We start from the raw sequence: 19,934 nt of genomic DNA, 5'->3' as shown, positions 1-19,934 counted from the left end.
AATTTTATTAAGTAGAATGAGCAAGTGCGAAAACTCACTTATGATATGAGGAATGACATTTAATACCGTCTTTCCCCTTCTATTTAATAAAATCAAGTTTAAGTGTATGTGCACCTATCACTGTTCTGCCCAAAGTAAACTTACTTTTTATCGTATTTATTGTTCGTGCGAGGAATTTGGTTTTCAAAGGCCAAATTAGAACGGACTAAAAAAATACCTGTCATAACAAAACTGATTCACGTAGGAGTGTGGCACTTGTTACGACAAGTTGTGCAGATTGCAATGGAACTATAGGGCTTTTACTGGATGCTGCACACTTGTCTTCAGCAGTAGGACGAAAAGTAGCAAGGTAACACATGTAAACTAATCTACCAAACCAAATCTTATCTAACGTACCTCCCGTATTTATCATGAAATTGTTTTTAAAAAGGTGAAAAAGTTAAGAACTTGGGAACCCCCTATCAAACTAGTACCATAATTTTAAAGTAGGTAGGTTTAAAAATAACGTTCTCCCAACCCGACTTTAAAGTTATTCTGTTATACGGACACAATCTTGCATAAACATTCCCCCCTTCTGCAAAATTCACAAATAAATCACTGCATACAGGTGGCATAGGTAAGATGGTTCCAATTGCTATTAAATAAATTAGCTCTTCTAAAATCTTTTTCCTGAATTCCCTTATAGTTCGTTTTCGTATTAACAGTATAAATACAACTAATACTAACTGGTTTCTTCAACACAGAATATGAGATAATTTTCTTTTCTTTTTTCCCTGTACTTGCACAATGTTATATTACTCAATATTTTTCATTTTATACTTCCAGGATGCAATATTACGTACACGTTTGGATATGGATACAAACAATTCTACAGGATTATACCAGAACAAGGAAACAACTCTTTTCTGCTGACTTTCAAAGTTCGTGCTCGAAGTGATGCTCATATTTTATTGTCACCAACGTTTTCTCCTTCAGAAATGGAGCCAGTATACGAAATAGTTATTGGAGCTGGTAGTAACACATATTCTGATATCAGAAGAATGAGAAGGAGGCAAACCAAGGCAACTTCAAAGACTCCAGATATAGTGTCACCAATACAGATGCGAGGATTTTGGATTAATTTTGATCATGGTCTCCTCCAAGTAGGAAAAGAAGGCAATGAACTTCCTTTCATTTATTTTTCTGATTCTGATCCCTTGTTCCCGCGATATTTTAGTTTTTGTACCTGGTCATCTGTCGTTGGAAAATGGGAGTTCAATTGTGAACCAGAGAAACCTGGTAAGTAACTGTCTATAGAATAAAACAATTTCTTCCTTTACGTCGTTGAATTTTTACCTAGCAAATAGATATAAGGAAGAAGTAGAAGGTATATTACCATATCTTATTAAACTGACCCATGATTAAGAACATTCACTTAGACTAATTTTGGTATGTGTTTGTCACATAGTAATTGCCGAAATTCTCAATGTTAACTTCCATCTACCTCAGTGGCGTTTTCTTAAAGCATTATGGCAAACTCATGAAATCACATGACATTAACCGTTGTGGTATAGAAATATATATATAAAAAAAAGGTTTCTTCTAATAACAAAAATATACACAAATACCTCGATATTATGACAAACAGAAGTTACGCTGTTAAAAATTTGAACTTTAACAGAATCACATTGAAATTTTTCTTGAAATTACTTGAAACTTTCTTGAATGGTACAAATGAAGAAAATGGTTAACATCTTCAGACTATAAACAGTTCTAATAACGAGATGCAATTTTGAATAACGTGATGCATTAAATAGATTTTCTACTGCTTCAATGTATTTGTATATATTTTTATTACTAGAAAAAACGTTTCTGTTTTCATACTTATATACCAGAACGATGGATACCACATGATGTATTACGTTTGCTGTACAACGCCCCTGAGGAAAATGGCAGTTCCTATTAAAAATTTCGGCAATTCCTAAAGGACAGTCATCTTATATCAAGATCAGTCGCATGAATATAAAACCTACAGCTTTAGATGTTTCATTTTATATATTTATTTATTTATTAGCATTTATCTTGAAATTATTTTAATTAATGTAAAATAAAATTTTATTGAAATAGACGTATCCAACACAGAAGCAGAAGGCTACATTTTGGAATGCCACATGCGGCCCCGAAGTTGTTTAATAAGCTAACAACCTTCATATAGCACTTTCCATTAAAAGCTTTAAAAAAGAAGTACAATTCGTTAATTTCGAACCCGTTTTATTCAATTGAAGAGTTTATTGAAGAGTTTACAGGAAGAGTGTTGTAATTTATCATGTTACTTTATTCTAATTATTATTACTATTACTATTATAAGGTTACTATATTTTGTTATTACATTAACCATCAATGAATTTTGTATATTATTATTGATCATTATTACTGATGAATAACCATAATTATATTTATGTACTAATTAGACTTATCCAGTAGCGTAGCCAGGATGTGTGTTTGGGGGGGGGGGGGTAAGTGCTGTTATAGGTACATATAGAAACATTACAAACAAAAACTATATATAAACATAAAAATATATAAAAAATTACAAACGTCAATATACCAAACTACATTGTCGGACCTCTTTGGGGGGGGGGCTCTGTCCCCCCCTTCACTACGCCACTGGACTTATCTATTGCTTGTAAAGCTTGACGACAATAAAATATCCTATTCTATTCTATATGATCTTAGTCTAAGTCAATACTAGAGGAAATTGGGGCTTAGTTTAGATTAAATATAGGATAGCTCAATATATACAGAATGAAAACATGTCCTTTGCTTTTCCTGATAATATAATTTGGGAATATCAGAAATGTCCAATTTTATTATTCAAATGTTAACACAATATTGCGAAAGAAGTTTCTTTGGCAATGGTACTTAGTTTTTCACTCAGTAAAACAGAGTGAAATGAGACTCCAAATTTGTTTATGTGAGTGTTTTGGTTATAGCGTAGTAGTTAACGTGTCATCGTGATAAGCCGGATTCGATTTTGTCTCTGCCGAATATTTTCACACATTGAGATTCAACGAAACATCACGAATAGCATATTGGGTGCTTAAGAAAATGTCAGATAGATAGACCTTCTATGCTTGTGCATAACATGTTTGGTAAGTAAAAAATTGATAATCAGATTAAATACGTAAAGTATAAATAAAATACAAATACTGTATAAACAGTGAAAATTTGCACTAGTTAGATCTCCGTGGTGAAGGTATTGGGCACGCATATGACTTTCCGGAACCATTTCGAACTTTTATTGAAGAAATAAGGGAGAAAACTAATCATTTTGTACACTAATAGTGGTCAATCTGTATCACCGAAAATCTGAGGCAGAAACTTATGTCTCCAAACTTCCAGAAAACATGTTTTGTAAGGAAAAATGGGGTTATAATTTTCATGAATGGATTGAATCTGTTGTAGGATTCTTTAAGTAAATACAAGGAAAATTCATTATCAAGGATTTCTTTATTTTATCAAGGATAATTCACGCACGAGTTTTATTTGAATTTTACGTGAACATATTCAATTGATTCAGTAAGCATGATTCTAGCTTGCTATATCAAGTTCACAACAACTTTATTTTGTGAAAACTAGAATGCTTGGTTCAGACTGGAGTCAATATAACGAGTTTTCCCTTGTTCTCTTTTTCCCAAGAAACACAGAAATAGCAACTTCACATTAACTTTTAAAAGTAGGAAAACTCAGACACCTTACCCCTACTCAATTTTCATATCAAGACTTTTAGAAATTTTTACCCATTTTGTTAGTGGATGGTAGTGACAATTGATTATTATTTCTTAATATCTGAACAATAAATTTTGGAGAGCAGCACTATATTGTAAGCTCAAGCTACTAACAAAATCAGTAATTAAAAAATAAGAAAAAAATAAGGTCTCTATCTGAAAATGGAGATTTTGAATTCCTTTTCCCAAACAACACAGATTTAATTTTCTATAAATAGTACTTGATTCTTACTCTATCTGTACCATTTCTTGTGAATAATAAATCTCTAACTTTCAGTATTTTTAATGTACAATAAACGCTTGAATTTATAATTATTAATGTCAAAATATAGAAAACTTTTAAAACATACATTGAAAAAAGATAGATATTGGACATCAGAATATCTGAAGTTCATATCAGTATACAGACCTTCGAATTATCCTAATGTAAGTAACTCCATACATATTAAAGAAATTATTTTACAACTGCCTCCTTCCTCATTTCATAAAATCACAGACGTAAGAACAAAAATAAAATCTGAATTTTACCTTGAACATCAGCTGTAGTTCACTCCTTATCATCAGGCAATAACACTAGCGTTGAAATTACATCTATAACAGCAGCTTTCTATGTTCATTCTTTGCCAACGCATCCAGAACATCTTCAGCTGTAAACGTTACAGAGTAGTGAACAGACATTAGCTCCGTGCAGTTAGACGTTCATTTCTTGATTTGTTTCGAAGAAAACACTTTATCCTCTTCAGTGATGAGAAAGATCTTTGAACTTCTGCAGTTAAAACAGACAACGCTGGTAACATATACAAAAGATGGTGTATGTTAGGATAAAAGTTCTTGTCATACTCGTCCAAAATAGCCATAATTTCACTTGGTCTTTCAATTACGTCTTGCCAGTTTTTGTACCACAGTAAATATTCAGTTTTCACAACTGAATCTGATGTCACATTATCGTAAAACATTTTCAGTTTAGAAATATCTTCTACAATTTTCGGATTAACATTTTTGGGAACCAGAACATCAATTACAGACGAAATGTCTCTGTTTTTGTCAAACAGATAAACTAACCCTGAAATGAGTACATCTAAACAAGGAATAAATATTGCTCTACGAAAAAAAAATCTTAAAGAAAGTTGGAGAGGTGGTTGTTTCTGTTTGCTTGACCCATTGTTTGACGAGGAATGTCAATAACTGCCATTAAAGACTATCTGCCACGGATTTTGCTTTCTCGAAGGGTAAGGGAAAAAAAGAAGGAATGTCATAAAACTGCATTTTCGAAAAAACGGCGTTTTAATATTGAAAACCGCGCAAAAAGAATAGGGTTAGTTAAATCTTTTGCCCCTTTTTACATGGACATTTCTACATCTACGAATGCATGGCATATACAGCAGGGCCGTGCTGGGATACTAATGAGGGCGGTGGACAAGTCTACTAAAAGGGCGCCCATACAATATATATATATATATATATATATATATATATATATATATATATATATATATATATATATATATATCGAGAGAGAGAGAGAGAGACTTTGATTGAAAGAAAGTATGGGTGCCATTTAATATCAAAATCACCACCAAATTTGGTTTAGTATTAACGTAAATAGCTAACCTCGAATCGAAATCTTCTTTATAAAGAAAAACTTTTTAGTTCCTGTAATAATATTTCTGTCAAATAAAAAGAAGCTGAATGTATCAACAACTTAATATAGCACGCCTATGGACGCAGGAGGTTCATTGCCGCGTTTACAAAAGCTCTCCATTGATTTCTGTCCTTAGCGAACTGAACCCAGTTTCTACTTTATATTTCAATCTCTGCGAGAACCATTTTAATATTGTCCTCCCATCTGCGCCTCGGTCTTCCTAACGGTCATTTTTCTACTTGGATTTCCAGTTACAACTTCGAAAGCGTTTCTAATTTCTTCCATTCTGGCTAAATAACCTGACCATTTGAGCCTTCTAAACTTGATGACCCTAACAATATTTGGTAAACGGTATAAAATTATGCAGTTCCTCCTTATGAAGTTTCCGCCTTTCCCCATTCCCGTTCCTTTTGAAGTTCGAATATTGGTTTAAGAATCTTGTTTTCAAATACTTTCAGTCTGCGATTTTCCCTCATAGTCAGTGACCATGTTTCGCAACCATACAGCACAACAGGCATGATTATCGTTTTATATTTTGAGCTACAAACTCCTCAACAGAATTAGCGACAACAAAAGATTTTTAACTGAATAATAGCACGAAATCCCCGCTTTCAGTTGATATCAAATCTTTTAGTGATTATGGTTTTGGTCTGTTAATAATGATCCGAGATATTTGAAAGTATCCACTTTGTCGCAAGAAAATATAAGTTGGTATTTTAACGCATCCATAAAATGAAGAATTACGATCCTGCCAAACTCCCGTTAACTTAGTTTTCTCTGCATTAACTTTTAAGCCTATATCCCTGCAAGCGTTAATTAAGATTTCTGCATTCCTTTCTATTATTCTATCATTCCCTATTAAATTTACATCATCAGCATACGCCATAACCTGGCAAATACAATTCAGCTCTAGAACCTGATTGCTATCTTTGATTTTCCTTATAGTGTTCTCCAGAACAAAGTTAAATAATAATGACGACAGCGCATCGCCTTGTTTCAGGTCATCCTTAACGCGAAAGCTCATGAACAAGAATTTCTCTACTCGAATCTTATTTTGGGATTCATTTAAACATATCTTAATTAATCTACCTTTTTCGGTATTGCAAATTCTGTAAGCATGTTGTACAATGTTTCCCTCCTACCAGAGTCTAAAGTCAATAATTGATGTCAGGATGTTGTATTCTCTCATTTCTTTTCAAGTATTAGTCGAATGGTAAATAACTGTTCGATAGTTGATCGATTTTACCTAAATCCGGGCTGATAATCTCCAATAATTTCATCTGCGTATGGAGTCAATCTTGCTGATACAATGTTTAAGAGGATTTATTGGATGTTGACAGAAGAGAAATGCCTCGATAATTATTAAATCTGTTTTGCTGCTTTTCTTCTGAACTGGAACAATGATTGATTCTCTTCACTCTTGTGGTAATGCCTCATTGTTCCAGATAAGGAGAATTAGTTTGTGTATCTTGCTCTACAATTTTTCCCCTCCAGCTAAAATTAAGTCAACCAGAATTTCGTCTACACCCGAGATGTGTGTTTAATTTTTTTAAATAGCGATTTCTATTTCTGTCTGGTTAGGTTCTGGAATATACGGTTATGCTGCATGCATTTCACTTTCTCCACGCCCATTAGTTTTTGGCTATGTGTTAAGCAAATCGTCAAAGAAATCTGTCCATCTATTTAAGATGCTATCTGTATCAGTGCGAACTGCTCCTTTAGGTTTCTTTAATATATAAGCACGAAGTTGATAACCTTCCTTAAGTTCGTTGATGCATTTATACATGTCCCGAATGTCTTTGTTTTCACTTTTATCTTCAAGTTAATTAATTTTAACTTTCGAAAGTCGCGTTTCTTTGTTCTAAAAGTTTTAGAAGTTTTCTGCCAGATGACAATGAAATTTTATGTAGTTATTTCGTTCGGATTTTGTAGCCAACGCTGTTTCTTCTGTTTTCTCTTCTCTGCTACTTTAGTACACTCCTGGTTGAACCATGGTTTGTTACTATGTATTTCTGCGTGTCCCAATATTTCTTTTGCTGAAATTTTAATGTTCTCTCTCATTTCAACCAAGTATCTTGAACACTATTGCACTCCGAACCTTCTAAAAACCGAGAATCTATTCGACACTTCAATCTGGCTCCCCTCTCACGTTACTCTCCTCTATTTTTTTTTAAAAAAAAATAAAATAAACCGCGCCGTTTTCAGATATTGAATATTTCCTTTATTCAACGATAGTCCTCTCTTACTATCACAATCAACTCCTCTGAACGACCGAACATCAGTTGTGCTAGACTGTTCTTTTCTGTCTACTAAAACATGATCAGTTTGAATATGTGTTTTTCCATCTAATGAAGTCCAAGTATATTTATGAATTTCGCGATGTTGGAATTTTGTAATCTTTACGATAAGGTTACTGGATATTGCACAGTTCACGAGTCTAACGCCGTTGTCACAACCTTCCTTATGCAAACATTTATTCCCTATAATCGGTTTGAAAATACCCTCTCGTCCTACCTTCGCATTGAAACCGCCTAACAGAATTTTCATATGATATTGCAGGAGGTGATCAAATACCCGTTCTATTCTTTCGTAAAAACTGTATTTTTTAAAATCGCCATTCTTATTTTCTGTTGGGGTATGTGCATTTAAAACAATAATATTACACCACCGACCCTTAAGGGAAGTAAAAGAAAATCTATCATTAACAAATTCAACCTATGTAATTGCCTATTGTGAACGGAAAGTCCTGTTTCTAGTTGGTAATTTTTAATTTGTTCCCCGTAAAAGCACGTAAAATTTCCCGACTTGACTCCTCCATTTCCGTTTCATCTAACTTCCCGATATCCCACTAGGTCCAACCTCTATTTCTAAACTCATTTTTTACAAATTTTAACGCGCCTGTCCTATAGGAACTTCTTATATTTCATGTTCCAGATCTCATGTTGATTTTACTTTGCTGAGCTCGTGCCAAGTGATCAGTTCTGATCAGAGGATTCTGCGAACTTATCTGAACAATCCCTTTTTTTTTTTACAGGGTGAGGTTGTTAGCCTCATACCAAATTCTCAAGCTGGATTATCACCCCTTGTCTGTCCGCGACTGCTTACCCAGTATATTCGCAGCTAACCTCTATATCCCAGAGGCCTTCTCCTCGACCTGAGGACGCGCCGTGCTGTGGTGACAGGAAGACCACATTTTATGGAAATTAATACAGCTATATTTCAGAAATACAACAGGTACTGATTATCCGAACACTGCTTTAAAACACACAGGAACAATCAATATGCTCGGATATATGGATGCATATTAAGACTGTGAAATCTTCGATGCCGTAAAAATCGTAAATTAGAGACTAGTGTCAGTGTAGTATTACATAAATGCATCGTACATTTGACTATCCGAACTATTCTTGATGTATCACATTGTTTCGTTTCATAGATATATAACTTTATAATATTTTTGTAAGTGATTATACTCTTTACCTGTTCTCTGCCAATAGCAACTGTATGAATTCATAATACAAAACTGAAATACAGAAGAATAAAATAAAAAAACAATAATGTGATATTTCGCAGGGCATCTTATGTAAAGGGCGCTTGTATTCTTTACAAGTTCTGTACTACCAGTCACTATTTGAATTTATTATACAAAGCTCGTATACAGGATAACTAAAACCACTTATCTATAATGTGATGTTTCGTAGGGCGCCTTATGTAAAGGGCGCACTTTACCTTTCACGGGTTCTTCGCAAACAGTAACTGTGTGTATTTATTGTACAGAACTGTGCTATACAGAAGAGTAAATAAAATCGTTCATCTTTGATGTGGTCTCGGAAGGGCGCCTAATGTAAAGGGCACACTGCACCTTTCACGGGTCCTTTACCAATAAAACTGTAAGAATTTATAACTAAAAACTTGTACCTTTATTTATATTGTGATATTCCGGAGGGCGCACCGGGACACGTCCCGGTGGGCCAGCACGGGCCTGATATACAGTCAAATAGTACCAAGAGTCACCAACAGATAGGACAAAGCACCCGAAAAAGCACATACATGGACATTCCTTGTGTTTTCCCCTTATCCTTCATATATTATCCAGAACACTTGCAGATTACATTTAGTTGCATCCAAATATCGTTATTGTTTAAGTTTTTGATAATATCATCAGAATATCTGAGGGAAGATGACAGATCACTTTGTGGATTTTGGAGGTAGTTTGGCGGAGGTAGTATGAGGCTAAAAACATACTCACAAATAATTAACGCTACATGAAACTCCCTTTCTCAATAACAGATAGAAGAGTACAAGCATTTGATGAGATGGTTCTATCTGTGCAACATAGATCTTGAAGACTTGCAACCATAGAAGGAAATAATTCAATAAATGTATTTACTGTTTTAAATAGATTTTAAATTTGATTGATAACGCCCAGATAGTTCCTTATGTAAGGCACTGTTAAAGAATCGCTGACTGTCAGTTTAAAATATTGAAAATTCGAGTCATATGAACTGGAGTTTGGGAGAATCAAATGAAAATCGCAATTATTTTTCCCTACTATTTTACTGCAGGGAGAATATTTGCTTGTACATTATTTTTCTACATAGTCCTCTCCTAATTCAGTTCAGTGCATAGGAAGTGCTTTGATACCACGTAAGAAAAGTTATTTTGGTCGACGCTGTAGCCACTTGTGCATAGCTGATTAGATGTATTCATCAGACTTGAACTTCTGCCCTTCAAGATGCTTTTTTAATGGACCAAAGATGTGGAAATCTGACGGTGCCAAATCTGCGGATGTGAGAGGCACTTGAAGCGTAGGTAATCGATAGCTTTCATGGATGCACGAGCATAATGAAGACAGACATTATCATGTTGAAGCAAAATATCTGCACTCGACAGTCCCCTTCGCTTTATGTGTATTGCTGAATTCAAATAGTTCTTGAGAAGGTCGATGTAGGTACAGCAGTAACTGTGGCATATGGGAGCATGCAGTGTTCCAGAATAGAACCATTCTTATCCCCGAATAAAGTCAACATTATTTTCCCTGTAGAGGTTGGCTGTAAAACTTCTTTGGTTTCGGTGAAGAAGAATATTGTCATTCTTTGCTTGCACATTTCGTCTCCGATTAAAAATGGTGCACCAACTTTTATCCCCGGTGATAATGTGAGCTGGAAAATTGTGACCCTTCTCTTCATAACGCCTTAGCAGCTCTTGACATATGTCACTCTGACGATCTTTGAGTTCCTGCGATACCTGCCGAAAAACCCACCCGGAGGATACATTTCCGTAGCTGAGTTCGCAATGCACTATGTGTTGTACTGAACCGAAACTCATTCAGCAAGGAAGCCATTTCAGTCAGGGCGACACGCCAGCTTTCCTGAATAAGCCGATCTGCTGCGGCTATGGACTCCTTTGTCACAACTCGATGAGCCTGACCCGGACGGGGAGCATCAGTCAACAAAGTCGTACCTTCTGTGTATTTTTTGCACCACTCGTAGACTTGCCGTTGTGACAGACAGGCATCCTCATACTTCGTCTTCATTCTTCGGTGAATATCAACAGATTTCACACCTTTACTCCATAAAAATGGAACTCCACGCTATCTCTTCTTGGTGCAACTGCGTAGTAGTGCTGCCATATTGAAGCCGTTATTACTCAGCTCCAGCTCCTACATAACGGTACTGATTCGTACTATCAGCTTGGAGAGACGTTAAGAGCTGCGTTTGCAAATTTCGAAACGCGCAAAAGAAAAAAATGTGGCACTTTTGCTGTTTTCATTTGATTCTCGTAACTATTAACCAAAAATATTCCTTCCCGACTATATTATCTTATTTAGACACTTGTTTCTGGAATTTGAACAAGTTGCATTTTCCTAGTTTTTGAAATTAGTTTTTCATAAACTTACAAAGAAAGAACTTAAATAATCTCAAAATTGTAGAAAATGTTATTTAGTTATTGTCCTTAAAAATAATTGAAATAGGCATAAGTAAGCTTCTGCTGTTCGATCCAACATGCAATTGCAAGATAGTTTTACAATATTTTTTGCAATATTCATCTGGCTTTATATAAATAACTAATACTTTCTGACCAGAGAAATATACTATTTTATTAAAATTAAAATGGTACGTTACAATTTCGATAACGTTAAGCTGTTGAAACTGTAACATATTATTTTAGTGTTAATAAATAAGTGTATTACTGTAATCAGAAAGTATTAGCTACTCATCTAAGAATATCCAGACTTACATCCAAATTCAATGAAACTTGCAGTGTGCTTTCTTTGAGACTTTGGGAATAACTGTGTTATTTGAGGTCGAAACCTATTATGACAAAGGGGTAAAACAAGACAAATCCAAGTTAAAAGCTTGCGTATATACATAATTCTCCACAAACATTTTCTTAGAAATTACTCGATTTTGATGCAACAGTCATATAGTTTCCTTAAGGTTTCCTAACCATCTTCACTACTTCAAAATGAAATTGATGGAAAATAAAAAGCTTAAAAGGACTAAATTCAAAATCAACTTTAGAATTTTGGCGTACACATTACATGATATCAAAACGATGTCCATGGTAACTTATATAAAAATTACCCAACTTTCATGCAATATGACGTAATGTTTTATGAAGCTTCACCAATCATCACTATTACTTGTGGTGAAAATCTATCAGGAAGGATGAATTTATTTCTTCTTAAAAAATGATCCAAGGTAATTTAGAACCAATTGTTCTTATATATATTCTTATGCTTATGCTATATGCTTACGTCCCTTTGACCTTTGTTAACTATTGCTTTTCTTTTGGGTTTTCTGACCACTTCAATTATTCTGTTTCCTGCTTTCCTGTACGTCCTAATTCGTTTTTCGAAGCATTCTCTTTATCTTCTTCTTTTTGCCTAGGTTTTCTATAACAAATCCATTTTTGTTCTTGTCTTCTGTTTTCTTCTTCTTGCTATGTTTCTTCTGATCCTATCCTCTTCACCATATCCATTTCTCCTTAGTTGTGTCCAGAACTTCTTTAACTCTCTTTTCCTCTGTTCTTCATCTGTGTTTAGGTCTCCTATTCTTTCCTCCATGGTTTTTTTATGAAATGTGGATGAGGGTACGAAGAAGACTTAAAAGTTGATCTTCAGAGAGTATAAAAGAGATGACCAACTTCCGAGCAGCCAGAAGGAGTGGAAGTCTGATGAAGGCTGATTATCACATAGCCTTGCTCAGTGTGTTATTGTGTTTTAGTGCAGTATGGAAACAAGGCCTAATATAATAATTATATCCTCCAAATATCATAAAATTGGATTTTTAAGTATTGAAACTACTGTGCATTTAATATGCTGCTTATTTTGTTTTTATTTTTAATATGAACTTAGTACGTGTCATGTGAAAATGTCAAAGTCTTACTCCAATGTATACAGATATATTATTTAGTTATGTTTTGATTGGAATTTCCATTACTCCTATTTTAATGACTAATTATTTCAACTAATCTGTCTTCTACAGAAGCAGAAACAGTCACGCGGGAACTATTACCAATAGAAAAACTTCGAAAAGACCTATTGTCTTCTTATGATCCATATTCAAGACCAGTAATCAAGTATGATGATCGAACAACGATTCATATTAGACTTAATACTCAGCATATTGATTTGGTAAGTATCAAATATTAATAGATTTTTGTGTTTATTTAATTTTATGAATTTGTGTCTACTGACTACTTTCCACATTTTTTTTAAAATTACATTCTACTTCTTATAGTATTCCCAATATCTTGCTCATTGGTTCCTCGTTTCATCTAGCTTTTATTTTTTATTTTTTCCATATAAATATTTTCTGAGTCACTTTTCTCCTTTGTTTCATTTACTCCTTTTGAGGAGTGGGAGAGGGGAGTAATATTCACGTTTCTTCTTAGCCTATGATCTAATTCTTAACCTAGGATGAGTTTTTATTTCTTTTTTCACTCAGCGATTCAAATAATACGATTTTATTCTGCTTAGCTTTCATTATGACTATGGCTATGACCGTATTTCTCAATATAATTTATAATTTACATTGTTTTTTCTATGTTACCTGTCCTTTACGATTTTCCACATCTTTTCCTCTACTAAATTTAACAATTTTTATTTCAGAACCAATACATGTACTTGTACTGCGGAGTTTCTCAGACTATTACGAAGTAACATATTATTATTTTTTTTTAAAAAAAGAATGAAACCAACATTTTTTTCTCTTTTTTAAAATCTAGACTCAATACACTTCAATACCAACTAAGTATTCTTGACCACACTTTCCTCTGTATGAGATTCTTTCATTAACAGTGACAACTTGGAAAACTATTTACCAAGTGATGGATAATATATAAATACACCTTGTAGGAAAACTGAGGTATTAATTTTTCTTGTAACGACCGATTCAATTTAAAACATTTCAATGTATCATTTTGTTTATTATTTTTTCTTCAAAAATTATGAACAGTCTATGAATTTCTCTTATTTTTGTTTTAGGACGAGAAAAAGTTCACTCTTCTACATCAAGGAACACTTGAAATGGTAAGTTGTAACGACCGACCTTACGTATATTTTCAAAACTTAACTCTCCTATTTTATTTCTTATGTGTGTTTATTTTTATTTATGCACCGCTGTTCGTAAAAATTGCAACACGTAAAAGACAAGTGTAAGTGGAATGAATATATATCATAGACTTATTACATGACTATATAATGATTACCATTTCAGAACTATACAACACCTCTAATCTTGATAAATTAGTATGAGGTAGAGCCTCCAAACTGCAGTTAGAAACTCTATCGGTTGTTGCATCGAATAAAACATTCTAATACAGAAAACTCTACGATTTTGTTTATTTAGCCGGGGATCGAACCAGGACCCTAAGCACCAGAGGTAAGCATTCTACCACTGAACCACCGACAAAAGATACACAAATCTCAGGATTTTCAATAATAAAAGAGAGTAAGGAGGACAGAAACACATAAAAGTGTATTGGTTTTCTTGTGTTACGAAAAGATACATTTATAAGGATGGACAGAGAAACAATATGTGAATAAGAAATAGAATATTCAAATTACGCAATTGTATCGCATCCTTGGTGCACAAGAACAAGTTTCCCTTAAAATACCACAGTTGAAACTATTTACAAACATCTGTCCACAGAAAACACGAAGATGAGTGATAAAGATATAATTATGTATTCCTTACATTTTTTAAGAAGTAACATAGTTGAGTTTTCATTTTTTTTTTTAAAGAAAGTGTGAAAACATAAGTTTTTAGTAAACCGAGTCAACAAGTAATTTAAAATAAATGTACAGCTTTTTCCGCGTGAATGAGAAACTACGGTTACCATTTTCAACTTACACGTTGCTGAAGGAATAACAGAATAACGAATTTTTCCTTTTGACAGCACCGTATTGTCAGACAGAAACTTATTTATTACTTTTATCAACTCAAGTTATGAGCTATCAGAAGGAAAATTGTTAAAGCTGAGGCAGCAACTTGCACCATGCATGAGTAACTTGAAACAGTTTGTTAAAATTCTAGTTTGCTTTACTATCTCATTTATAAACATGGGGCTTTTAGTTCTTATTCTTTTTCTTATTTATATTCTTTTTCTTTCCTTTCATTTCCCTTCGTATAATTGAAAACAGTTTATGTAACGAAATGTTACCTACTGTCTGTAATGTGATGATTGGATTATCATAAACTTTTCAGTTTATGGAAATACTTAATTGTGTAGCTTTGATTAACTAGAAACCTAGTTTTATAGCTTCTCAATATTTTATCCAACTAAAAATTTATTTTTCGTACAATTTTTTCTCTGTAATTTTTGTAAATAAGTGCACTCATTATCCTATCAAAGCAGTGTATATTTACATTTCTTCTACAAGTTTATATATAACCGAAAACTAATTCCAGAAGTTAATGTAAAGTAAAAACATATATAATTACAATGATACACGTAAAAGAAGTCACTTCATTTTATTCAACATAAAATCAATATGTATCAAACAATATCACACTTATAAATAGGAGATTCGGTTACAATACGTTACGTTGCACTAAAAGACGATAAAACATTATTAAATTGGAAAGAAAAGTAATCAAAAGCTATACATATTTTATTAAAATTGTTTTTATATTATTGGCGAGTTCGGGTATACATTTCTGGCTGTAGTAGAATGTAATTATAATTGCAATTTGACAGATCCAATGTGATGCATTGTGACACAATTAATAAATATATACGTTGATTATTGACAGATTATATAAAAAATGCCTTTAACTTAGTACTTATAATGTTGCAAAATCGTATTTCAGATTTGGACAGATGAGAAGCTACGATGGAACCCTGATAATTATAGTGGAATCATGTGGATGCACGCAGCAGACCATGAAATATGGCAACCAGAAATAGTTCTTCACAACAAGTAAGGGAAAATATTTATTTATTATATCCATTTGTTAAGGCAGAGTTATGGTATATATATATATATATTTTACGTTTAATGATAATACAAACCACTTTACAAACTCAATGCTTAAATCTACAATGCACTAAAATTCAGACACACAGACAATAAACCTAATATGAAAAGAAAAATAACATTCAATTTGTAGAGAGACAATGTTGACGCGTCGAATATTTATATCATAAAGTACAATATAACTAATCTTGAATTTCATTTTTAATAAAAAAAATTGGTTGACTTTTGATGAGAAAATCTCTAAAGGTTATTTGGCATGAAACGAGTGCAAAAGATATGCAAATCATCTATGAATTTAAAAACATTATACAGACACTGTGATATACAGTGTATATACAATTGACACCAAGGTGCTATATAATAATATTAACTAATAGTACGTAAAACGATTTGCTACTCACTTTATACACTTCATTAGAGACAGGTATGCTCTAAGCATTTTAAATTATACGAGTATGAAAATCACACAATAACTTTGGACATAAGATGGAATTTTAGTATTACTTTTTTATTTAGGAGCACAGCTAGGCTGAGACAACGGAGCAATGCCTCGCGGACCTGAAATAAGTAGAGTCTTGATAGAGATAAGTTTTCATGTATTACTTCTTTGTTAGACTGGCCCGCTCCAAGTGAATTATTGTCACTTATTTATTTATTTATACATATTTCTGGGCATTACCGGCATCTGTGGCCTTAGCCCATCATGTATGAGGGATGACGTTCCTCGGCGAGCACACTATCTGGGGAAGGGGGCAAGGAAGGAAGCAGCCTGGGACTGTTATATTAGGTGCCATCCCGGCATTTGCATACTATGAGTGAAGAAAACTCAGAAAAAATCTCACTCAGGATGGATGCTGAAAAATCTCTTACATCTTTTCGCCCGAGTGTCTCAACCGGGGATCGAAGCCGGGATTGCTCTGTTATTGTCATGTATGAGGTCCAAGACTAAGGTTTCGTATAAACACGACCTTCGTATAGATTCGTCTTTAATAATATATGAGGGTGGTTAAAGAAGGAGAAAAAATTAAAAAGAAATTTCTTGTTTTAAAAGCTCGAGAAAAAGACAAACTTCTGGCCAAAAGTTTCAGAAGAAAAGTGTAACTAATGTTTTATGAGTGTTTGATCGATATTTTTCTCTCTGATTTCATTCTTTTTCTTGCTGAAATTCAGATTTAGTATTATTTTTCTCCCTTATATTTGGAAGCTAACTTACGACATGGGGAAACAATCAAGACATCAACAGTGTTCAACACTGAATGAATTGCTCTAAACAAACTATTGTGTTTCTACTCAGTATACGTTGCCGATACAATGATATTGAGCTTCCTTACCCATCTAGTACAAGATAATTGAAAGTTGCTGTTGAGCAGATAATGCGTAGCTTCTGTTAATTACACACTGTAAATATTCATACTAACGTAAACTTATTTCCAAATTTCCCGAACACAAACTCAATTTTTCATTTAAATGCCAATGTTCTATGAAGACCATGGAAACTAATCCAATCTTTGTGAACCCTTCAAATCCGAGATCTTGCACCTCCCTCCCCCCCGCAATAAAAATTCGAATACTTCGTACATTTCTTAGTGAAACTACACTTTATCTAGTTTTATTTATTTTTTTTTTCAGAGAAATAGGCCTAATTAACAATTGCTTTTTCCCTTTTCGGGAAAAGAAGAACATTAGTTCAATGTATTAGACCTAGTGTCTTGTAGTATTGGACACCCACAAACCTTGGACCCCTACAAACAAAAATTTCTGAGTGCGCGCCTGATTTGGGTTATAAAATACTGTGTTAACTTTGTTTGCTGAGGTGAGAAACAGCCAATAAATTAATATGAATTGAATTGAAGTCTTTTAACACAGTATTGAAATAAGAGATTACGATCCTTCATAAGACAATGTGAAACCTTGCTGAAATAGTTCATCAATGTAGCATATTAACGCACCACACAATAATAATATTTGCTCTTCAATGTAAATAAAATAGTTAATTTGTTTACGTAAAGGGCGGAAGAATATCTGAGACAATCTATTGTTGGGAGATTTACAACGAGAGTTTTGAAACTTTTGATGAAGAAATTGCAAAGAAATTGCAAGCTTACAAAACATTCTTGAGAATTCTCAGATGGTGCTCAATGCAAGTTATTAGTGACTGTGCAATGAATCTAAAGAAACAAACACGCGTTCGAACAATAAAGAAAATTTAAGCCAAATGCATTTACGTCAATTAGATTTATTTACGTTCAGTGGCCAGTTAAATCAGCGGTTTTCTTCATTTGTTTAAAGCTTCAGTGAATGACAACTCGAATCTCAGCAATGGTCGAAAGCAACATTATATGGAAGCGTCAGTGAGTGACGATGCTATTTGCATCTCGCAATTAAATTACGAGGGAGCTTTAAGTATTTTAAATAAACAGAAGAGCCTTGTTTTTTGATACGATTAGTCATCTGGTGAATCAATCAAATTTACACATGAATTTGATAATAATAATAATAATAATAATAAATTTTATTGTCGAATCAGATACATAGCCATAGACGTCAAATTATATCTTACTACAATAAGAGCACTGCAACAATGATTGTTCATTATTTACAATAAGTGCTATAGTAGTAAAGTTCACCAGAATAACCTAACCTAAATATTGCCACCTTACAAAAATTAAATATTATCGCATTCCAAAAATTCATCTATTGAATAAAATGGTGTTTCAACTTACCAGGAGTATCATCTATTTTTGAAACTATCTATAGGTAGTTGTCAGTCTTATAGGCAATTTATTATACAACTTTACACTCATGGTTTCATAGCTATTTTGTGATTTTGTCAATCTTAAATATGGTATATTGACACGCCTGTTATTTTTGGTGTTATATGAGTATATGTCATGCCTATAGTGTATTTCAGACGTTTTGCCCTTGATGTACAACACATTATGTATATATATCTAGGTACAAATTGATTACCGTTATTATTTTTAATTTTATGAATAATGGTTTACAATGGCACGTATTCTCTACATTCGTCATTATTCTAACAATTTTTTTTTTTTGTAACAACAGGACGTCATTCACACGGCAACCATTTCCCCATAACAGTATACCGTATAATAAAATACTTTGAAAAATGCAAAGTATGCGGATCTTACATAGTTCTGTGGTACCTGATTTCTCAGATTTTCTATCAAATATATTACTCTAGAAAGTCTTCCTGTAATATATATTGAATGCGAGAGTCCCATAATAATTTGTTATCAATTATAATGTCCAAAATTTTTTACATTGTCCAAATTGTTCTCGGTTGCCATATCTCTTAAACTGAATTTTAAATGTTTCGTTTTACTTTCATTGAGGAAAAAACCGTTCGCTTTTAACCATGATCCTGTTTGAGATAATGTACTTTCTGTGATTTCTTCTAATTTTTCCAAGTCGTAGCTAACGCTGAGAAATGTTGTGCCATCCTGCATATAAAATTGAGTGACTAGTTACACAATTTGGTAAATCATTAACCATTAGAGTAAAAAGCAAAGGCCCAAGTACTGAGCCTTTCGGTACACAATAAACAATCTAGGCAACTTGTGACTTTTCCCTTCCCACACATACCACTTGTCTACGATCCTTAAGTTAAATCCTGAATAAATTTAGATCAGCATTTCCTACACCATAATACGCCAGTTTATTTAAAAATAGATTATGCCTTTGCAAAACCTCTGGACTGAAAAACTTGTAAAACCTTGCTTACCAATGAGTCTATAGCATCAACCGTAGACCTTCCAGCCTGAAATCCAAACTGTGAATCATTAATTACAGAGTGGCCCAAAAGTAGGTATACACCTCTGCATTGATCAATTACAACGTTTTAGTTTATGGGTTTATTTGCTTCTGCTATTCCGAGCTTATGTTATAAGTAAAAAGACATTAAGAACAAATAATAAAGAAACTAGGTCTATCTGTTTGATAACAATAAGAAATGATATGAAATACAGTGAGCTGATCAGTACTTTTGGGCCACCCTGTATATTACATTGTTCCAAAT

The 19,934-nt window shown here is 33.4% G+C and overlaps 1 protein-coding gene across 3 annotated transcripts in view; it reads left to right on the top strand.

The window, feature by feature from the left end:
• LOC145678374 (neuronal acetylcholine receptor subunit beta-3-like) overlaps positions 1-19,934 on the top strand; it is a 282,154-nt gene that overhangs the window by 227,001 nt on the left and 35,219 nt on the right. For all 3 annotated transcript variants that reach the window (XM_081748447.1, XM_081748446.1, XM_081748448.1), the window contains exons 2-5: positions 826-1,278; positions 12,900-13,048; positions 13,901-13,945; positions 15,729-15,838. In XM_081748447.1, the coding sequence (XP_081604573.1) occupies positions 826-1,278; positions 12,900-13,048; positions 13,901-13,945; positions 15,729-15,838 (757 nt within the window). The remainder of the gene's footprint in view (positions 1-825; positions 1,279-12,899; positions 13,049-13,900; positions 13,946-15,728; positions 15,839-19,934) is intronic.

The sequence above is a fragment of the Thermobia domestica genome, chromosome 2, assembly GCF_964235325.1.
Source record: "Thermobia domestica chromosome 2, izTheDome1.hap1.1, whole genome shotgun sequence".
In the NCBI taxonomy this organism is placed as follows: Eukaryota; Metazoa; Arthropoda; class Insecta; order Zygentoma; family Lepismatidae; genus Thermobia; species Thermobia domestica.
Note: the sequence above shows the minus strand (reverse complement) of the source record. Positions and strands in the feature narration are given on the sequence as shown.